At 39.0% G+C, this 21,933-nt stretch overlaps 1 protein-coding gene across 7 annotated transcripts in view; it reads right to left on the bottom strand.

Moving 5' to 3' along the window:
• The window catches only part of AOPEP (aminopeptidase O (putative)), a 179,921-nt gene that overhangs the window by 19,596 nt on the left and 138,392 nt on the right, over nt 1-21,933 (bottom strand). For all 7 annotated transcript variants that reach the window (XM_080972540.1, XM_080972537.1, XM_080972539.1 and 4 more), the window contains one exon: nt 7,634-7,750. In XM_080972540.1, the coding sequence (XP_080828666.1) occupies nt 7,634-7,750 (117 nt within the window). The remainder of the gene's footprint in view (nt 1-7,633; nt 7,751-21,933) is intronic.

Below are 21,933 nucleotides of genomic sequence, written 5' to 3' on the forward strand. Positions count from 1 at the left end.
TAATTATTTGATCTAAACAGTAATAGTTAAATGATTAGTGCTTTTCCTAGACGCTTGAAGGATTTCACGTGCATTATTTCTGAGTTGAGTAAATGTTACAGTAGTGCGACTGCCACTGAATGCAGCTACCCTCGTATTTCTTCTTTCTACTCAGTAATGTCTAATAACAAAAAGGTGCTCTCTAATCGTACAATGCTTTGAGTTTTCTTAGCCAGCTGACATGCACAGGGGCAGGGAACATCAAAGAGCAAAAGAGTGCCTAGTTCTGCCCAAAGTAATTCTTACAACAGCACCATAAAGTAAATCACAAGGGAGACTTCTTAGGCCAAGTAAAACCATGTGCCCATCTAGTCCGTTAACACCTGCTCTGGCTAACTAGCTGCAGATCTCCATCATTTCAGACATAAGTCTTTAATACCACCTGCTACCTGATCCTTTTTTAAGTGGAGATGGCAGAGATTGAACCTAAGCTTCATGCGAAACAGGGGGCTACTGAAGCTTCCCTGGGTACCACCCTCTTACTCTGAATTCAATTCAGGCTGTAAAAGAAGGTTCCAGAGGGCACTTAGAGGGTACTCCTGGTCTCCCTTTCCAGCTGTGAGTCAGTGTTTTTAAATTTGGTGCCTTTTTCTGCTGCCACAGGGCAAACAAAGAAATAAACAAGAGTCAAATTCAAAAAGCACCAAATTGTTCCAGTGGCTTTAAGGGAAGAATCCAGAATGCATGTAGCGTGTTCCCAATTATTCCATTTCAGGTTGCACCCACCAGTTTACCTGTCCTGCACCTAACGTATTTGACCCCATGCCAGGGGTCAAATGAAGAGGCCTGGTGAATATAATCAGGCCCAGGGGCCAGAGGCTCTCCATCACTATTATATTCCATGATTTTACACTTCCTCTCAATGATCCCATTTGCTAAGCGGAGGAGACTTTAATAACATTTTCAGGCATTTCTCCCATGTAAGCCTTTTACTATACAGTTGTAGCTTGGATCCTGAATGCTTTGGTACTGAGATGTTTTGGCTCCCGAATGCCGCAAACCCGGAAGCGAGTGTTCCAGTTTGCGAATGTTCTTTGGAATCTGAACATCCAGCGGGGCTTCCGTGGCTTTCGATTGGCTGCAGGAGCTTCCTGCAGCCAATCAGAAGCCGTGCTTTGATTTCTGAACGTTTTGGTAGTCAAACATATTTCTGGAACGGATTCCGTTCGACTTCCAACGTACCACTGTACTTTATTTATTGCTCACACCTACACACTTTTCATCCCTAGTCTGGCATTTTTGAGATGGGGTACCCCAAAAACAGCAGCCCTCAAAATTCACGTATATCACGGATGGATTTTTGTTTTTAACAGTGGATATCCCTATGTAAAAAAAACAACCACCACTTAAGTCACTCTTCAAGGAACAAACACACTTGAACAAAAATGAAAGGGGTTGTTACGTGAGCCCATAACACACTTTAATTAATGCCTTCTACAGAAGGACTTAGGAGAAGTAGAAACCTTGTAAAAACACAGCATTACTCACTGATCTCTAGCCTTAAAAGTAGCACAACAGGAGAAAGGAGTGAGGATTAGGAATGTAAAAGCTGCCTTGTATGAAATCAGGCTAATACCTCATATTGATCAGAACTGTCTGCACTGGCCTTTCCCAACCTGGTGCCCTCCATATGGTTTGGACTACAATTCCCACCAGTTCTATCTATCATGGCCAGGGCTGGTCCTTTCTTTCTGAATTAAGCAGCTTGTGATGTAGGAATCATCCCTTCTTTGACAAGCACTCACAGCTCACTAGTGAAGCCTATCTAGTGTGAAAACTTTTCATATCAAGCTATTCTGCTGCTTTCTGAATTATTCTGCAATATTTCATGTTTAGCTTGTAAGTTTTAGTGCACACCTCAGGGGTTTTTCTATCAAAGCTCTCTAAAATGGTAAGATCTTTTAAACTAGAATAATCAATTTCAATACCCCAACGTGCAAGCTTAAGCACCTCTAACATCTGCTTACGGTATACAGAAACTGTACAGTGAGTCATTCACAATCTCTCTGGTTTTTATACAATTAAGACTAGCACACTTACTAAGGTGTAAGCCCCACTGTACAAAGCAGGACTAATGTCTAACTAAGCACACACAGAATGGCACTGCAAAGTTGTTTTCTAAGCTTCTCTAAATGTCAATTCATTCTCTGATGAAAATCTGAAGCAAAAAGATCAATATGTAATTCTTTCCCAGAACAAGCCACCTCACTGGAACATACAACAGATTAACACTGATGGTTAATCTAGGTGCCCAGATGCAAAAGAACAGCCTCTGCACATTTCACAGTTGTGTAGAAGTTTCAGCAGATGCACCTAGCATGCCCACAAGCTGAAATTTCCTCTTTTGTAACATCGTCACTAGCAAGGCAACTTGCAAATTCCTTCGAAGTTGATTCCACTACCACCCCACTACCAAAACCCAAGACAGTAGGAATCTTACAAAAGAACTGTAACAGTATTTCAACAATATTTCAGAGGCAAGATATCTAGTCTAGAAGCTAGAAAAAACAATCAAAATCCTCTAAGTTTCTGATAGCAAGCATTGGGCAGGAGAAGTGGTAAACATACCTGAAAACTATTTAAAGTCTAACAAAACAGATAGGCTAATATCTTACATACACTTACCTGGGAGCAAGTCTCACTGAACACTATGGAAGCTTCTTGTATAATATTATTAAGATTTTAAAAATACTTTTCTTATTTGTATGGTGGCTTCTAAATTGACATACATGGAGGAGTGCACACTTAGGTTCATTCTTCAGTCTTCAGCACCTCACTCTTTGTTTCCATTATAGTGTCCAAAACCAGAGTGTATACATTTATATTCATTTTGCTCATATTTCTACTGCTTTAAATCCAAGCTTAGAAGCTCAAAAGAACAAATGAAACATTAGTCAAGTCCACTTTGTAAACTCTAATATAGTCTAAAAATAATTTTTAGAGCCAATTTTGCTAATACTGAAGAGGTAGATAGTTCAGATAAAATGCCTTAAAAGCATACTTCAGATTCGACCTATCTAGCAGGAAAGGAAGGAAATTAGCCTTAAAATTGTTTTTCTCCTTGCAAAAATTTTTGGCAGTGAAATGTCCTCTGTGGTAAAGCCAAGACTGTTCCAATTATGTATTGTTTAGAACCACACAGCCTCTGTAAAAAATATTAATTTTTTAATATTTAAACATGAATACAACGTGCTGCAAGACCAAAATTAACTGAATGCAGAATATGGGCTATACGAGATGCCATTTTAGACTTGGGGTTCTCTGATTAGGGCCCTATAATAAAGTCAAATTACCATCCACATGGATGGTTCCATTATATGCCATCAACGTTTTGAACAGCAACACATGCAAAAGACACTGGTGCATATCCAAGGTCAGCTAGTGCATGTAAGCATATTCAGTGTAGATTACAACACACTATATAAATACATTCAGAGGCAAATCTTCGTAAATGAAGCTGCGGTGGCCTTTTATTTTGGTATCCTTGCTCCACAATTTGAGTGTTTTAATAATGGCTGTGGTGTATGCCTGAATGCCCTAAAGGTAAAGGTAAAGGTACCCCTGCCTGTACGGGCCAGTCGTGACCGACTCGGGTTGTGCGTCCATCTCGCTTAAGAGGCTGGGGGCCAGCGCTGTCCGGAGACACTTCCGGGTCACGTGGCCAGCGTGACAAAGCTGCTCTGGCGAGCCAGCACCAGCGCAGCACACGGAAACGCCGTTTACCTTCCCGCTATAAAGCGGTACCTATTTATCGACTTGTGCTTAAGGGTGCTTTCGAACTGCTAGGTGGGCAGGAGCTGGGACTGAACGACGGGAGCACACGCCGCCGCGGGGATTCGAAACGCCAACCATACGATCGGCAAGTCCTAGGTGCTGAGGTTTTACCCACAGTGCCACCCGCGTCCCTACCACGTGCTTATTTAAATGCCCTACCATGTGCTTATTTTAAAAATAATAATAACAACAGGATTTAAAGCATAAATAAATGTGCAGGCTCTGTTTCTTGTGCTAATCATAGTACAACTGAATGGGTGAGACGTGTGTCTAAATGTCGGTGTTGTGGGTCATGTGTTGTAACAACGTTGTTGACCTTTTGGGAGGCAGGTTGGGTGGGCGGGGCGGCATGTCATCCGAAACCTAAAGTTCTACATTCCCTCTTTGATCTCCGGCCCTTCCCAATAGCTCATCAGGTTTTGTCAGAACACATGCTGTCAGCGTGCATTCTCTTCTCATTGATCTTCTGTTCTTACAAATAGCCCCTGGTTATTTGCATTTATGTTCTACACCCAGTGATCCCCCTCCTACCCAAGGGGAGTTTCTTGTGGATAGATGCACTCTGTCAGCAGAATAAATAAAATCAAACACATCTGCAGAAAATATTCTCCTCTGTTTCAGTGTCTCATTTACCAATCCATGCTTTAAAAAAAAGCATAATCTGCTGAGTGGAACTTATCTCTGAGTACAGTGGTACCTCGGGTTAAGTACTTAATTCGTTCCGGAGGTCTGTTCTTAACCTGAAACTGTTCTTAACCTGAAGCACCACTTTAGCTAATGGGGCCTCCTGCTGCCACTGCGCCACCGCTGCACGATTTCTGTTCTCATCCTGAAGCAAAGTTCTTAACCTGAAGCACTATTTCTGGGTTAGTGGAGTCTGTAACCTGAAGCGTATGTAACCTGAGGTACCACTGTACATCTCAACATTTACAGCAGAAAATTACGGTAACGTAAAAATTTCTGAGTGACCACCTGAAGCCTGCCTACACGATCTTCTCATTTCTACATTTTAGTTTATTTATAAATTGTTACTTTTATATCCCACCTTTCTGCCCAGGAGCTGAAGGTAGCATACATCGCTCTCCCCCTGGCCAATTTTATCCTGGCAACAACCCTGTGAGGCAGGCCAGGGTGAGAGGCAGTGGCAGGCCCAAGGTCACCGTGTGAACTACATGGCCGAGTGGGAGTTTGAACGGCACAAAACATCCTGAATAAAGCAGTCGCCCTAAAAACTTGATTTTTATTTTATAACCAGGAAACTCGCCCTCTTCAAATTGAATGTTGTTGATTAAAATCCTCATGCTCAAAACTTCCACACTGGTCCTAGAACTTGCCAACATTACAAGGAAAAAACCTTCAGCAGAGTGCTAACTGTATTTGAAGATACGAAAAGCCCCTCGCTTCGACAGGCGACAGTATGTAAACCAACATTCCCTTTTGAGGGGCGTAGGTGCCTGTGATTCAGTAGCTGCAGAAACGTTAATGGTAATGTTATCTTGGTTGCCCTTCTTAAAGGGTCTAGTTAAGCCCTTGATTTCACCTTGCAAAATAAAGCCGACGTAGTGTTTCTGCTACAGAGGTTATAACTTTGTTTCAAAGGCCAAAACTGCATACAAGTTCAGTAGCATGAATTTGACACAATTTATGGTAGAAAGGGGAAATAATAATATCAGTAGGGTGTGAAAATCTCACAGGCCTAGATTCTCTGGCATGAAACTGCAACAGAGGAGTTACAGCTTTGATCTTACCTCCTCAGTTATTTCTCTTCCAGATATAGAAGTCCTGACATTTCTCTGGTATTTGTGTGTGATTAAAATATACCCTAAATATATCTTAATTCCTATAAATAGCAAAGTGAAACTTTCAAGGCTAAGTAAAAATAAATCTGGCATTCAGAACACCATATAAACAAATAAATAAAAGTTGAAATAAACTTGCAACTATTATCATATTACACTGAGCATTTCCTTGGAGAAAGTAGAAATTTTTGAATTGTGTGGTTTTAAATCTGATGTTCTGATCTACAAAAGCTCATGCTAGCACTCCAGAACCTGCAAAAACAAATTACTACAATTATAATGGCTACTCCCCCTGCCATATTCAGTTCTAACCACAGCAATAATTTTTAAAAAATTAAATTCCTACAGACACTTTCTCTTGTCTTCACACACAAGTAGTTAAAAGTCAAGTTTTGAATTTTTTTTCCTTTATGCCGGGATAGGCAGTGGCCAATTGGCAACTACTTCTGAAATGCAATCAACGAGCTCTCAAAGCTATTTAATTCTTCTTTCTGAAAATGTATGTATCACCGGTTTTTGCTTTGGACCAATCCCCAAAACAGAGGGAAAGCAGGATACCATGGAGGTACTGAGGGCTTCTTGAAGAAGGCAAAGGATAGCTACAAGATGACACCATTCAAAGCAAACACCATTTTGGCAATCTGAACATTAAACAATGCTCCAGACAAATATCTGCTGTAAATAATGGTACTGTCTGTAAAGGTAAAGGGACCCCTGACCATTAGGTCCAGTCATGGCCGACTCTGGGGTTGCAGCGCTCATCTCGCTTTACTGGCCGAGGGAGCCGGCATACAGCTTCTGGGTCATGTGGCCAGCATGACTAAGCCGCTTCTGGCGAACCAGAGCAGCGCATAGAAACGCCATTTACCTTCCCGCCAGAGCGGTACCTATTTATCTACTTGCGCTTTTCACGTGCTTTCGAACTGCTAGGTTGGCAGTGCTGTCTGTAAGCTTACCATAATGCCAGGTGGGATGACAGGAGAAGCGACAGCAAACACTTGAGTAGGGAGAGCGCACAGAGCAAGAGCTCCATTGTGATTTTCAGGTTTACCTTGTAATCATAAGGAATGGTTTTATCAGTGTTTTCTAATCTCAGTGGGTTTTGGGAGGGGGAGCTCAGCAAGAGTGAAATCTATATGTCCTGGGTGCAATGAAGAACAGAAACTGGGTAAGCCTCTGGGCCAGAAGCACTATATTTCTGCCTGTCCAGCATTATGATGCAGTTTTTCCTCTTTTTTCTCAGCAGAAGTCCCTCATAGTCCCTCAGTTGCCAGAAACAAATTATCACATTTGCAATATATGCTATAATTACAATGCTTGTTGGCTAAGAAACAACTGTTGCTTGGAATTCATATCACTGAAACGGCATTTTAATTTCTCACAAATGTTAAATCTTTATCCTGTATGGATCAAAAAAGAAGAATTATGTGGATATACAATGAGATACCCCCGGTTAGTGGGGGAGAAAGGGAGACAGACTCAATGATTTGTTGTAATCTCTATGTCTTTTGTATGCTTGTTATACCAATAAAAACCAAAAATTAAGATAAAAACAAATGCTCAGCCTAACATTTGTGCATTACAATTCTTGATCATGGCTGAACACAAGCATTAAACAATTAAGCACTGGACAAATATGAGCAGGTACTGGATCACAGAAAGCATTGAATACCAATGTGAGACTTTTTTTAAAAAAAAAAACACCTTCTCTTGGTGAGTGATTTTTCAAACTCAAAAGACAAAGCTGAAGGATGAGACTTGGCTGTACTCAACTAACCATGGGTTCATACATGTACACACATGCTTAATTAGAAACAAAAGCTTATTAAAAACATAGTTGCACAGCTGAAAGCAGTAAATGCAACCTATGTACTGCCTATACTGCCTCCAGGATAGATTTAGACTTTTTTCATTTATTAAAAAAATTCAGATTAACTCTTGATGTAGCATAATGGGGATAGTCCCCCACTACTGCCTTATTTGCCAAGTTTATGAGCTCACTATGTCTGTAACTGGATTACCTCTGCATCCTGCTCACGGAGGTGGTAAGTTTTCTGTAAGCACTCCAGCGTTTTTGAACATAATGTCTTCTTTTCCAAGAGGCACTCCAGAAGTAAGACCAGCTGGTCTGGGGAAAGCTAGAAGAAAATAAATAGCTTGTGAGGGGTTTTTTTTTTATAAAAAAATTGCTTAGTGTATAATTTGACTAAAAGAGACTAGACAGTGAATAGTCTGAGATAACCTGTGTAATTATATCATGTGCATGAAATTCAGGAACAGTTTATTGTAGTTCATTTCTGAAAAGCCTTACATTCTCTGTATTCCAAAAGACTCTTTCCAAAAGGCTAATCAAAACTTATCTACAGTAGTTTCTCAATCAATATTTAGATTAGATGAAAACCATATTTAGCTTAATGAAATGTTTTTAAAGTTTATTGGGCTCCAAGCTTTATGGAATACATATGCTTGTGACTCTGTTTTGATAAAGGCAGAAAAACAAGAGTGCAAGTTAAACTGCATTCAGCTCCCGAAAGCTCAGAAACACAGAAGACTGCTGAACTAGACAGAGGTCTGTCAGTTTTATGATATGAAGCATTCGTTTGTACGACTGAGAAACAAAAACAAGTTTGGTGGCAGACAAGTACATATTGTGATGGTACATTTCCAGTGCAAAGTTGACCAAGTTCCCTTTCAGTTGTACAATTGATGAAATATGCGAATACTTGCATCTTTTATGGTGCAACTATATGCCTATTTACTCAGAAACAAGTCCCACTGTGTTCAATGAGCCTTACTCACAGGTAAGTGTGCCATGGACTGCAGCCATCTTGTGTTTACAGACAAAAAGAGCTAAGAATTTAAGTTCAGGTAATCTGAAGGAAAACGTCTGATGGAGCTTAAGTGTTCCATTTACTCTGTTTTTATCGGATGGAAAAATAAATAATTCATTGAAAACTAAAGTACTAATATATGTCAGCTACCAGAAGATATCATTTGATTTGGAAATTCTGGGTCCTGAATGTCCTGTAAAGGTTTTCTTATTTACTCTCTACAAGTCTACAGCATAAAAAAGAAAATAAAAAATGCCATGTGTAGAAATAAGCTTGTGCATGCAAAACAGAAGCATGGTATTACTCAGTAATCCCACTTTATCACATCTGAACACCAACTGTTGAAATGCTTCCAGATCTTTTTGTGTGACGACTTTGCCTAGTATACCCATACTTGCTATATTTTGGTACGGGGATCAAATTCTAACAAATAAAGAACACGGACTCCATATGGATAGATTGATTACATTAACCCACAAATTCCCACTTAAAATCAATACTGTACAGATAATGCACTTTAAAATCCTAACTGTCAAACCAGATGAAAAAACAACAACAAATTTAAGCAGAAGGCCCACTTTCCAGATTCTTAGAATAACCCTGTATCGCTTGCAGTCCTAACCATGTTATGATTTTCTTCACTGGTGTCACTTGTGACACCCTTAAAACAAAAAAGGAACAAGGTAATAGCTGATTATCCTAGACATTTTTGGTTACTCAAATGTCCCAAACCCTGAAGATTAAGCTCATTTGCAATAGAAAATACTATGGAATGAATTCCCTATCTTGGGAGAAATCATTGTTTTCTCTTTCCATCTGCTTTGGTCCCTTCCTCACCAGTCTGGTTGTTGTTGTTGTTTAAATATGTATACTGCCCTTCATCTGAATATCACAGAGCAGTTCACAACATAAAGATACAAAATGAGAACACAATTTACATAGTAAAACCAAAACAAAAAACCCCAGTAACCCTCCTCCCACAAACACATTTAGAGACCATAGAATCTCCAGCCAGCCGGCCAAAGGCCTGGTTATAGAGAAATGTTTTCTCCTAGTGCCAAAAGATATGTAATGAAGGTGCCAGGAAAGTCTCCCCGGGGACAGCAATCCACAAACGGGGAGCCACTGCAGAGAAGGCGTGTTCCCGGGTTGCCACCCTCTGGACCTCTTGTGGTCCTTGAGGTGTTGTGGTCCTGAGTCATTTTCATTTAATTAAGAGTCTCTTGTGTATGAATCAGCCATGAAGGGACAGATGATTTTGTGCTCATTGACTAGCCTCTACATGTCCTCAGGTAAATGTAAATTTCTCATCACTTTGTAACCTGCAATCATTCTTTGTTAGTCTCCTTAAATTGAAGAGATGACATGCCATAAAAGAGTACAGGTTTATAGAATGATTTGTTTTTTGAGTCTCTGGATGGCGTCTCAAAGGGCCAATTTACACAACTACTTCAGTACATGGCAGCTGACTGAGAAACCTAGTCCGAGCTGACTTCCAGCTTCTCCAGCCTCAGCTGAGCTTGTCACATGCATTTTACTTGTCACAAGCATTTTACTAGCCATAATAGTGCCAAAACAAAACAAAACAAAACAAAACAAAACCACTGTGGTGGTGCATGAACCTGACTGGCTTGGCATGCTCATCCGAAACTGACCCCTGCTTCTCTGCGTGATGATGCATTAAAACACTGTACTTAAAATATATTTCTTAAATATATGTGAGCACAGATACACATATGTGCATGTTTAAAGCTGCAACCCTAAGCACACATACTACAAAGCAAACACCACTAAACTCAATGGAACTTGCTTCTGTTTGGGATCATGAAGCAAACTACTTGTTTCTTGGAAATCAGAAATGCACCAGTAAGAAAACATAAAATAAAAAGTTCTTAAAGGCAGCAATATTTTAAACATAGGTTTTTATGCCCCCCCCCCTTTAAGTTTACTTCAACTTTAGTAAAGGTAAAGGGACCCCTGACCATTAGGTCCAGTCGTGACCGACTCTGGGGTTGCAGCGCTCATCTCGCTTTATTGGCCGAGGGAGCCGGTGTACAGGTCATGTGGCCAGCATGACTAAGCCGCTTCCGGCGAACCAAAGCAGTGCATGGAAACGCTGTTTACCTTCCCGCTGGAGGGGTACCTATTTATCTACTTGCACTTTGACGCGCTTTTGAACTGCTAGGTTGGCAGGAGCAGGGACCGAGCAACAGGAGCTCACCCCATCACGGGGATTCGAACCGCCGACCTTCTGATCGGCAAGTCCTAGGCTCTGTGGTTTAACCCACAGCGCCACCTAGCAGGGGTTGCCCAACCAACATTGTGTCCTGCAGATGTTGTGGACTATGACTCCCAATGCAGACCATTGGTTATGCAAGACTGAGCCAATGAGAGTTGCTGTCCACTATATCTGGAGGGCTCCATGTTGGCTCTCCCAAGTTTAGCAGATAGGTCTTAAAGATTAACTGTTTTGAGGACATAGGGAACCTAAACTAAAACTAAAAAGCTGGGGAGACTTCTTGGAAATTAATGTCTTGGCAAGGGAATTACTTCTGAATGTAAATTGAATTTCAAATGCTGCATAACACCATCTAATAAATGTCACTTCTAAAAGGAAACGGCACCAAAGATTTAGAAATTGAAGGGTAGTTGCGGTTTCTTTTGAAATGTATCTTTGGCAGAGACCTTACATGCTACACATACAAGGAGCTATTGTTTAAAAGAAAGTTCATTAAAGATCTAACTTTGGCCAAGAAAAGCAGAGAAATGTAGAAGCAAGGTAACCACATGTCCTTGCTTTACCTCACTGAGCCTCATATATAGCTCTGTATTTCGTGGCGGAGGCCTTTGGCTTTGAACAACTGTGAAAATCTAGAAACACAGCAGATCAAAGAGTTGGCTATTTTTCATGCATTCCCCCAAGAAGTGACACCCCCCGGTTCTTAATTTCATGTTAAGAGTTAATGCTGACAGATCTGTAACTAAAATAAAATTAATGGGTGTATAAGTACTAATAACATTAATAAAGCAAGACAGAGTACTAATGCAAATGCTTGACTATAGGCCTCTGGGCCTTATACTGATTCCAGGACTGAACTTGTATAGACACAACAAAGCCTACAATGTTATACCCATGGACCCAGGAGTAAGCTTCATTGAACCAGTGGAACTTGTCGAGTTGACACGTATAGGATTGCACCAAAAACCACACTGAAAAATGTGTTTTGCTCCTCTGGTTCCTTTGCGTACGAGGGACCCTTTTCCAATAGATTTTAATCAGTTCAATAAACTTCCAGTCCTTGAGGACAAACTTGGTCCATTTTCACATAAGGTACATTTGTGACATTCTCAAGATTCCCTCTCACACCAGTATTGCTACATGTGAATAGTTATTGCAGAATACAATGCAGAAAACAAAGGAAATGCACACTGTAATCACTATACTGTTATATTCACATTATAGATTGATTTAAGCAAAAACAACCAAATAAATAATCATATTAAGAAAAACTCTCTTAAAACTACCAGTTTACCTGATGTGACAAGATTTTCATTTATCAGCTTTCTCCATTGACACATAATTTGTTTATGACCAAATGTTCCCATGCATGATGTCTGATCTGCAGCAGCAGTTTGAAACAACTGTAACCATGTGATTTATATCTTCTGTATTCCTATCACTTTCTTGTCATCAACACACACTATTCTCAGCTGTTTGCTTATATTTTCCAAAAGTCAACAATACCACCGAAAGTGCCTTTTGGGCAGAATGCCACAATTTTCAAATAACCTACGTCAGAGTACTTCCACAGAAGGCAACACAAGTTGTTTGCTGTCAGCACTCAAAGTGGGATAGTTACATTTCAAATTAAGGTGAGACTCAATTACAGCTGTTGAAAAGTGGTGGAATGTTTTCAGATCTACCAGGAAAAAAAGTGGGAATACGTCTTACCTATCATCAGGCTCTGCCTGCTGTAGAAGATAAAGACTCACCACCACAACTCTAAAAGTGTTACTGTGCAAGTGAGCTTACTTCTTGATTTCAGTGAAAATCATCCATATACAACGGGTTGGATCAATATATCGTTTACAGAGGTGGGAGCATTCCCTGAGCAGTGATCTCATCACTATGAGGACTCTCCTACCATCCCATCAGCAGGGTGGGAGGCAGGGGCAAATTTACTCCTCCCCTGTAAGTCTCCAACACCACCTACTACACCAGGCATCCCCAACCTGCGGCCCTCCAGATGTTTTCGCCGACAACTCCCACGATCCCTAGCTAACAGGACCAGTGGTCAGGGATGATGGGAATTGTAGTCCAAAACATCTGGAGGGCCGAAGGTTGGGGATGCCTGTACTACACTGTTCCAGGGGGTTCCTAATCTGCCAGGAGGATCTCTCTGCTGGATCAAAAGCTTTCCATGGATGGAAGGAGCCTTTCTGCCCGCATGAGGTGAAGTCCAGACCCAATCCATTAGGCATACATGCTGTGACTAAGCTGCTTCTGATATAAAAGCTAATGAGGAGATACATGTGCCCTTGAGACCTTTACGTCTGCAAAGTGTTGGTAAAAGCCTAGAGCAACTGAACAGGAGTGAAGATATGCAATGGTCATTTCTGAGAGCTTTGGCTAGGAAGTAGTCCATAAAATTTAACAAGCAAAGCAAGTTAAAAAGAACTGGCATGTGGATGATAAAAATACAGCGACCTCTGCTGGTATGAAATGTGTTTTGCTGAAACACAATGTGAAGCAGACACTTCTAAGCCTAACCCATCTTTATCCCATAAAAATAAAGTTATTTTCCCATGATTGTTTGTACCAAATGTTCTTTCAAGTAAGCGTACTAGGGAGAGGACATAAATTATTACGCTGTGATTGAGCACACTGAAGTATCTTGTAACATTCCAAAGAACAGCACCATATGCCAGCTAGAAAGCCATTTCCCCTGAAATGGAACCCTTACTAGACTCTGGTTTTTAAAGTCAAATAATCCTATAACTGCAACTATTAAGGTTTTAAATCATTGTTACTGTGTTACAAACAAAACATGCTGAATTGTGCTCTACTTCTCTACAGGATCATGAACCCTCCCTGCTTTTTGCAGTTTGCATTACTTAGCCTTTAAATTTCAAAGATGACTCAGAATAATGCAATAATGCAAAATAAAGTTTGCAAAGAGCAACAAATATAAAAAGATGCAGTCAAACGAAAGATAAGAAACACAGCACCAGACTACTGCTAGATTGACAGATTGTCTGATTCCATATAAAACAGCTCTGTGTGCTCTTACTAAACAGCTCGTGCATAGATTTGGGTTTTCCAAATACTAAGTCTGAGTTTATGCAACTACTGGATAAGAAACAAGACATGCACCTTTGCAATTTTTCATCTCCGTCAACAAGCTAAATTTTAAAATGTCAAAATCATTGTTCTATATTTTGTTATAAAGTGCTGAGCTGCCAAGTGTTTTGAGAAAGTTTCCACAAAGCAAGCACAGGATTTTTTTTTGTAAAGCATTATCTGACAGTTTCCCTGGCTCCTTCTTCCCAATAACTTGTAAAAAACACAGTGAAAACCAACCTTGCCTCTTCCCAAGCTTTCTCGCTGCTTTCTACAAGGTCATTGGCCTCTCATCCCAGAAGACCACCCACCCTAAAAGAGACTATTTGTCAACCCTTGTATTAGCATAATGTAATAAATGCCAGGTCCACAATTTATGCTAGAAAAAAATGTCATTGAAACATTTGACTACTGACCTTCAACAGCCATAAAAATGTGACACAGATAAATGCACTTGAGCATCCAGCAACATTACTTGCAGTGCGCCCCTAAGCCAGGACACAAATCACCAAAGGAATACAGCTGGTATGTTGAATATCCCATTTGCTACAGCCTGCACTTGAATGAAGTCATTGAAAGCCTCCTCAAAGGGAAATGTGCCCTGGACTAATGCAGCAACCAATTGACGGTGGCGTGATTTCTATTATTACTCCATTATCACACTGGGATCAGTGCCTAAATGAGCATACTTCCTCCCTGATGCCATTTCCTTTTATCCTGGCTGTATTCTAAAAGCGGATCAATGGTAGTAATACATATGATGTCACTTCAATTTACAGCTACTGCCTCCCTCTCCTACATCTACAGATAGATCAATTCTTTCCAAAAATGGTTAAGAAATGCACGAGGAGTCAATTCTCCAAGAAATTGGTTCTCTGCTATATTTGACCATGTTATTGTGGAAAGGAACTGTTTATACTGACTGAAAACAGCAGTTGGGTGTGGGGAGAGAAGAGGAGGCTCAAAAAAATAAAAAAAAATTCACTACTGTGTACTGGAGAATGCTGGCTAAAACTCAACACAAACAAGTCCCAAAACAGAATTAGAGAATTTGACCTTTGAATATTACAAAGAGAAGCCTTCTAGCTTCAGACACAACAGTCAAGCACTTTTTTCCCCTGCTTGAAGGGGCGTTTGTGTAGAATGCTTTCTCAGTAAATTTCTTTTACAAGATTTCCCAAACTAAATGCCTTCCTACCCTTCTCTTTTAAAAAGAATGAGAGGGTGGGGGCAGCTAACCCACAGCTTTGATAGTGAATGGCTCCCTTTAGTTAGAGCTTCCTCATTAAATACAGATAAGAAAACAGTGCTAGTGGTCCAAAAAAACAGGGTTTATAGGCTCAGGGTATCTTTCACAGCCTGTACTTTCAGTCGAAACCAAAAAGAATAAAAGGGAGACCGTTAAGACACTTTAGTCATAAACTCTTTGTCAATTTGCCTTCAGGGCTGTTTTCTGCTGGCTGCAATTAAACTAAAACATTCTTAAAACAATTGCTTCTCCTCACAAGGACAAAAATAAAGGAAAATGAAATATTACGAAGAGCTCAAAGCGCCGTTTTTTTTTTTTAACAGCAAACACATTTAGAAAGACATTGTCACGGTATACCTCAAATGATATTTGTGAATGCTGTTGTTTTAATCTATGCTCCTTTCTTTCAAATGAATGCAAGCAGTTCTCCTTCAGGGACAAACATACGCTCATTTTAGCCAACATATGAATTTAATAAAAGTATCCAGAAAACCAGCTGCTAACAAGCGTATTGATACACTGTAGTTAAAAGATTCAAATACTGTACTGGAAAAACTTCTATGGATTTGAATTAGGACGCATATGCAGAAAGAAGTCTGGAGCTGTGCGTTTGACTTCAAATGAAGCTAAAAGAACCGAACTGGTTTGAGGCAAATAACTCTGGTCTACCAATTTATTTATCACATTTATATCTCACCCTTCATGCAAGGAGTTCAAGTCAGTGTTTACATCCTTATCTTGTCTTCACAGCAACCTTGTGAAGTAGGTTAATATGAGAGATCACTTGCGCAGTCACCCAGGTTGGCTTTGTTTGTTTTCTTTTACACAAGAAGTTTAAATTGCCTCTCTCACACTGTGCCCATAGGGAAGAGATGCATTTTCACTATGAACAAGCTTTCTAGTCAGTGAGTGTTTTACACCTGCATTACAAACCTGGACTTGAAGCTTGAACTACCTTGGGTCTCAGTGTGAAAACATCATTTGATTTACAGCTGAGGGGAGATTCGAAACCAGGTCTCCCTGAATCAAATCTGGTTCTGGTTTGTAACGTGTCATGTTATATTTAATATACAGTATGAAATGACAGAAAAGATTGGGGGGGGGTTTCATTTAGAAAAAAAATGTATCTTTTGAATATAAATGGACAATTTATCTCACACCTCAGAATTACTGATATTTTTCTACTAGCAACATTGTTTTTCAGTGTCTTAAAATGAGGCCCGTAAATGATCTGATAAGAACTTTAAAAAGGGATCTGCAATGCACTAGAAAGAGGTTTGTGACAGGCAGCTATTGTGACATGTCACCTATATGCTGGGCAGATTGTATGTCAATAGCCTTCTTAAATTGTGGTGTCCAGAACTGGACATAGTACTCCAGGTGTGGTCTGACCTAGGCAGAAAAGAGAGCAACTATGACTTCCCTTGATCAGGACACTATTACTTCTGTTGATGTGGCCTAGAATAGCATTAGTTACACTGTTGACTTATGGAAAGCTTGCGGTCTACTAAGACCCATAGATACCTTTCCACATGTACTACTGGTTTGCCAGGTGTCCCCCTTCATTTATTTGTGCAGCTGGTTCTTCGTAGGCCCAGTTCTCCAATCTTTTAAGGTCATCTTGAATCCTGTCACTCTGACTACACCTCCCAGTTTGGTGTCATCTGCAAATTGGATGAGCATCCCCTCAGTACCCTCTTTGTAAATAACTTGGATGATGCTGAACAACAATGAACCCAGGACAGAATCCTGCGGCACCCCACTTGGCACTTTTTTCCACAATGACAAAGAACAGTTAACAAGCACTCTATGGGTTTGGTCAGTCAACCAGCTACAAATTCACCTAATAGTTATCTCGTCCAGTCCACACTTTACCAGCTTTTCTGAAATAATATTATGGGGGGAAATCAAGATACACTATGTCCATAGAATTCCCCTGATCCACCAAGCTTGTAACTCTATGACACGACTTTCTATAGTAGATGCACATGGGGAAAAATATATCATGATGTGTCAAGATGTGTCAGTAGAGGTTACTACCAATCAGGAAACTCTCATTAAGGATAGCAGAATGAAGTCAACTAGGCCTCTTTGCAATATGTGTTAGAAGAGGCTGGTCTATACCTAGCAGCTGACCAGATGGACTTCAACAGGCAAAGTTCTCAACAGTATGTAAAATATATTTCCGATAATTCACATAATGGAAAGATCTACTTAAGGAGAAATCTGAAATCCGCAATGCAATCTAAGTGCACTGAAATGTCATAAATGATTAAACTTATAAGATCTAACGAAGTGTTGAGCTAGCAAAATGGAAACCAGGTGGCTTCTAAGCAGGTTTGGTCAGGTTATATGGCATTTTCCTCCAGCCCTAACATTCAAGAAGAAACATTTCATCAGAACGTTACCCTTGAGCATAATAATTCCATTTTAGAGATAATAGACTCTATCCCAACCTTTAATGCATGTCCTATACACATAGATTTTATGTTGATTGCCCTGTATATCACAAGCTGTCTATGTAGGCATAACCTTTATTTTAAAAACAGATTTTTTTTCAAAATGACGTGAAAGAGATTTAATGAATCCTGTTATAAGAAACAGAATTTATTGGTAGTCCTTTTTAGTCGAGCTGATGACATTTAAGTGAATTTGTATAATAATATTACCATTTAATAAGAGGGGACAAATTGTGTTGCCATAGCTACCTCAAGGATTTGGAAGAAATTTCTGCTACAAACTCATGTTTTTGAGGTTTAATAATTCATCCGTAAACATTTAATCCAGGGTGAATTTTTCTAGACAAGAATTTGGCTGAACAGTGATGTGGTTTTGCTGTTTTTTAAACTACAGTGCAAAGGAGGTTTTATATTAACATCAGATATGCTGTCACAAAAATGAGCCCAGTTTCTTTACACTTTTCAGATACTTGAAGTAGAAATTAAATATTGTTTTTGTATGAAAACTAGATTGCCATTGGGCCATACTTATCCTTATTTGGGGGGGAAGGTGAGAAATCAACAAAGGCACGGATAGCTCACTGTGTTTGTCTCGTGTTTAATTAGAATAGAGACAAGTTACTTCACTTTCATTTGAAGTGCTGTTAATTTAGTCAGAAGATACCTATAGAGACAAAATAATTTCTTTCAGTACCATCCCATGCACTACAGGTTTGCTATAAAAAGCTCAGGTTGCTGTAAAGCGAGCAAAGACTTTTTAAAAATGAATTCTTTTTAACACCTTCTTTCCTGGGTCTGCAACACTGGAGACTAGCTTCCATCATTTTAAAGCACAATATCCTATGACTGTTTTGCTGTGCTATTTAGTAAGAAAGTTTTGATATTACAGTGGTACCTCAGGTTACATACGCTTCAGGTTACAGACTCCGCTAACCCAGAAATAGTGCTTCAGGTTAAGAACTTTGCTTCAGGATGAGAACAGAAATTGTGCTACGGTGGCACGACAGCAGCAGGAGGCCCCATTAGCTAAAGTGGTGCTTCAGGTTAAGAACAGTTTCAGGTTAAGAACAGACCTCTGGAACGAATTATGTACTTAACCCGAGGTACCACTGTACAACCATCTTGTCCATGTTTCACTTCCCATTATTTCAGAGCCAAATATGTAATGACGTGAAGTGCATCTTTGGTTTTAACTTGCATATAACATCAGCTGAAGGGCGGTGATAATGATCAAAATCACAGAATCTGTGGAGAGCAACCCACTCTACAGTCCTAAGGAAAACCCATGCTTTGGTATTTGCCTTTAAGAGCAATTCCCTCAATGGTACTTAGCATCAGAAACGTCTGCCTAAGCCTCAGTTTTCATATAGTTTTAAATACAGATATGTTATGGCACTCGGGTCACATTACTGTCACCCCCTTTGACCAAAAAGGACAACTTGGTTTTCGACACAACAAAAATAATTTCTTTAAACAACCTTAAAACCTGAACACTGTGGCAATTCACTTAAAAAATCATGAACTTTAGTCCCCAATTATTTTATATTCTCAAGAATGATCTAATATGCAAAAAATGTCCAGAAGTCTGCCCATTCTGTGTATTTTTAGAGTCCATTCCAGATATTTTCCATCCCTGATTAGCTCAGAAATTTTTATACGAAACACAATAAAACATTCAAGTATTAGCGACCACCTTCTAAAATCAAATTAAACAGAAGGCCAACCACAACAATTAAGCAGAGATTCCATCAACTTGTAAGAATGTAATAAGCTATGTTTTATGTTTTCTCTTTTCTTTATGCCCTGTCCCTTTATCCACCTTCTGCCTATTCCTCTTCACTCCATCACTCATTCATACAACAGTTCATTGTAACACAACACAAACATACACTGCCCCAAAAGTTAAATATAGGATTAATTTACGACAGGAATATGGTAAGAAATTTACACACAAACAAATATTCTTAAAATCTGCGTAGTTTGTGCAATAATGGCTAAATTAAGGAAAGTGTTTCAAGAGCTATTTTAAATCTTATCTTTGAAAACTTTGAGAAATAATATTTGGTAGAAATTGAATGCATTCAGCATGGAGAAGAAAAAAAACCCACTGACTATTATGATACAAAATGCTAACTTATTTTTCATTTTAGCAGCTTATAACATGATCAACATGAATAATTTTATTAATATTATTTTGTAAGTGGCTCCAAGACTCATGGCTTTCCCAGAGCAACTAGGAGATATTTTAAATAAATATTTTAAATAAGCAGTTAGACAAAATGTGGATGTTCAGTTTGAACCCAGATGTGCATCTGAATGTACATCCCATTGAAAGCAATACAGATGTAAGTCCCCTACAACCAAGTGCACATTTGATTTACACCTGCTTTCAGTGCTTGAACTGTCTTCTTTAGATTAGGCTAATCAATTTTTGCTTTAATTTCACTACTGCAAATATGAACTCAACAGTCCAAATGCTTCCAGACTACATGTGCGATTCATGGAAACTCTGGCAACGTCAATTCAGATAAAATTGCCTAAAATATAATCTCCTTTACAGAATCCTTTGGTAGCCTATTTCACGATTTAACTAGATTTTTTTATAACTGGCAGATGTTAATTATTGGATGCTATAGAATATTATTCTCAAGGTGTTACAGTTACTTACAGAATCATTTCTATAACATTCTAAGAGGTCGCTAACATTGTTTTTCATACAAAATCAAAGAAATCTGCAAACCAGCACTATATAAAAAGTGTTCCCTATTCAACTATTGATGTTCTTAAAGTTGGTACTAAAAACTATTTGACTGTCATCACTTTAGTGAATAAAAGTTTCCATCAGTAGGTTTTTCTTTTGACTTTTATCATACTTTTTATAGATGCACAATTTAAGTAACATAAAAATTTAAAACATTGCCTGTAAGCAGAAGAGAATGGGAACATCTCCTACATCTCCTATATTAATGTTAAAAGATGCTGGGCAGAACACAAGTTCCATTTATTATAACAGAGCTTTCATAGTAAAAACATTTCTGGGGATTATACCCACAGAAATAAGAAGACTGCAAACTTGTCTTAGATCTGTCCAAGAAAATCAAACCAATCTGAGTTTGGAAGAGATTGTATTAGGTATGTAGGGACTTAAAAGCCAGAGCAAACTCAGTTCATGAAAAACACTCCTAAGAAAGAATGTTGCATATAAAGTAATTTAAAAGCACTTTGTTAAAATTAGCTTTAGAAGTGAAATACATTGGTTAGAGGTTACTGACGAGTTTGTTGAAACTGATACTTCTTTGGTGCATTTGAGTTCCCTTCTCCCCCGCCCCAGAAAAAAGCATTGTCTAGAATTAATATTTTTAGCAAATGAGCATTAGTTTGTTTCTATTTTGCTTTGTTATGGGAGTGTTCTGTGAACTAAAATAATGCTAGAGTATTTGAAATAAATTAACGTGAGGAAACAACTACCCTTCTTCTACCAAGTGAATTGACTGGAGGCATAGAAGTCGAAGAATTGCCATTAAAAATACATACATGTTATATATAGGGAGAGAAAGAGAGAGTGAGTGTTCTGAAAACACAAGCTTTAAAAAAATGCATTGCGTACTAATGGCTTTTCACTCAATCAGTTAGATGATAACTAGAGGCCTTTTCTTTATGTCAGGTGCCAATACTAAGGTGTATGTGTGCGTGTATTCTCCCCAGTATTCCTATACCTGTCCCACTGTTGCCCCACCTTTGAAATTACATAGTGCTGATCAGCAATTAAGTTCCCCCAAACTTTAACTCTTAACTTTAGTTAAGAGTGTTTCATTTAGACGAAGATCAGTAATAACATTAAGTAGAGAAATTAACTTTAAGAATCTAAGCTACAAACATACGAGGTTGGTTTCTACACATTCTGGTATTCTAATGGCCGCAGGGGGGGGGGGGAAATATAGAGATATTTTCTCCACTTCCTCTCCATTCAAAAATGTCCAGTCATGGGTAATTTTGAAAGAAGCAGATCTCTTAACTTTTGCATTGGAAACCAATAGCAGCGAACCCGTAGCCTTTTTTAAAAAAAAAAATAAAGTTAATTTACACAAGAATATTTTTGCAAGACACAAATTTGATGTTTGCCAATACATGTCTTGAATTTCAGAACTGTAACACACAAAACATAGAATATCACTATAAAAAGTTGTTTGTGGTTCTTATAAGGATGAGTAAAATAAGCATAGCATACAGATACATTGTAATTTAAAGTTATGCTCTACAAAGGTAATTAGAAACCAACAAATCTGTGTTCACATTAAACCAATGTTATTTGAATACAGCATGAGTGTATTTTATTTGGAGAAGCGTGGAATTAGTCAAGAAAACACTGACGTTCAAACTAAATCTGTTATGCTTCCATTATTAACACAACCCATATGGATAAAAAGATCTTTCACTTGTA

Source organism: Podarcis pityusensis (assembly GCF_964106645.2).
Source record: "Podarcis pityusensis genome assembly, chromosome: 11".
Taxonomy (NCBI): Eukaryota; Metazoa; Chordata; class Lepidosauria; order Squamata; family Lacertidae; genus Podarcis; species Podarcis pityusensis.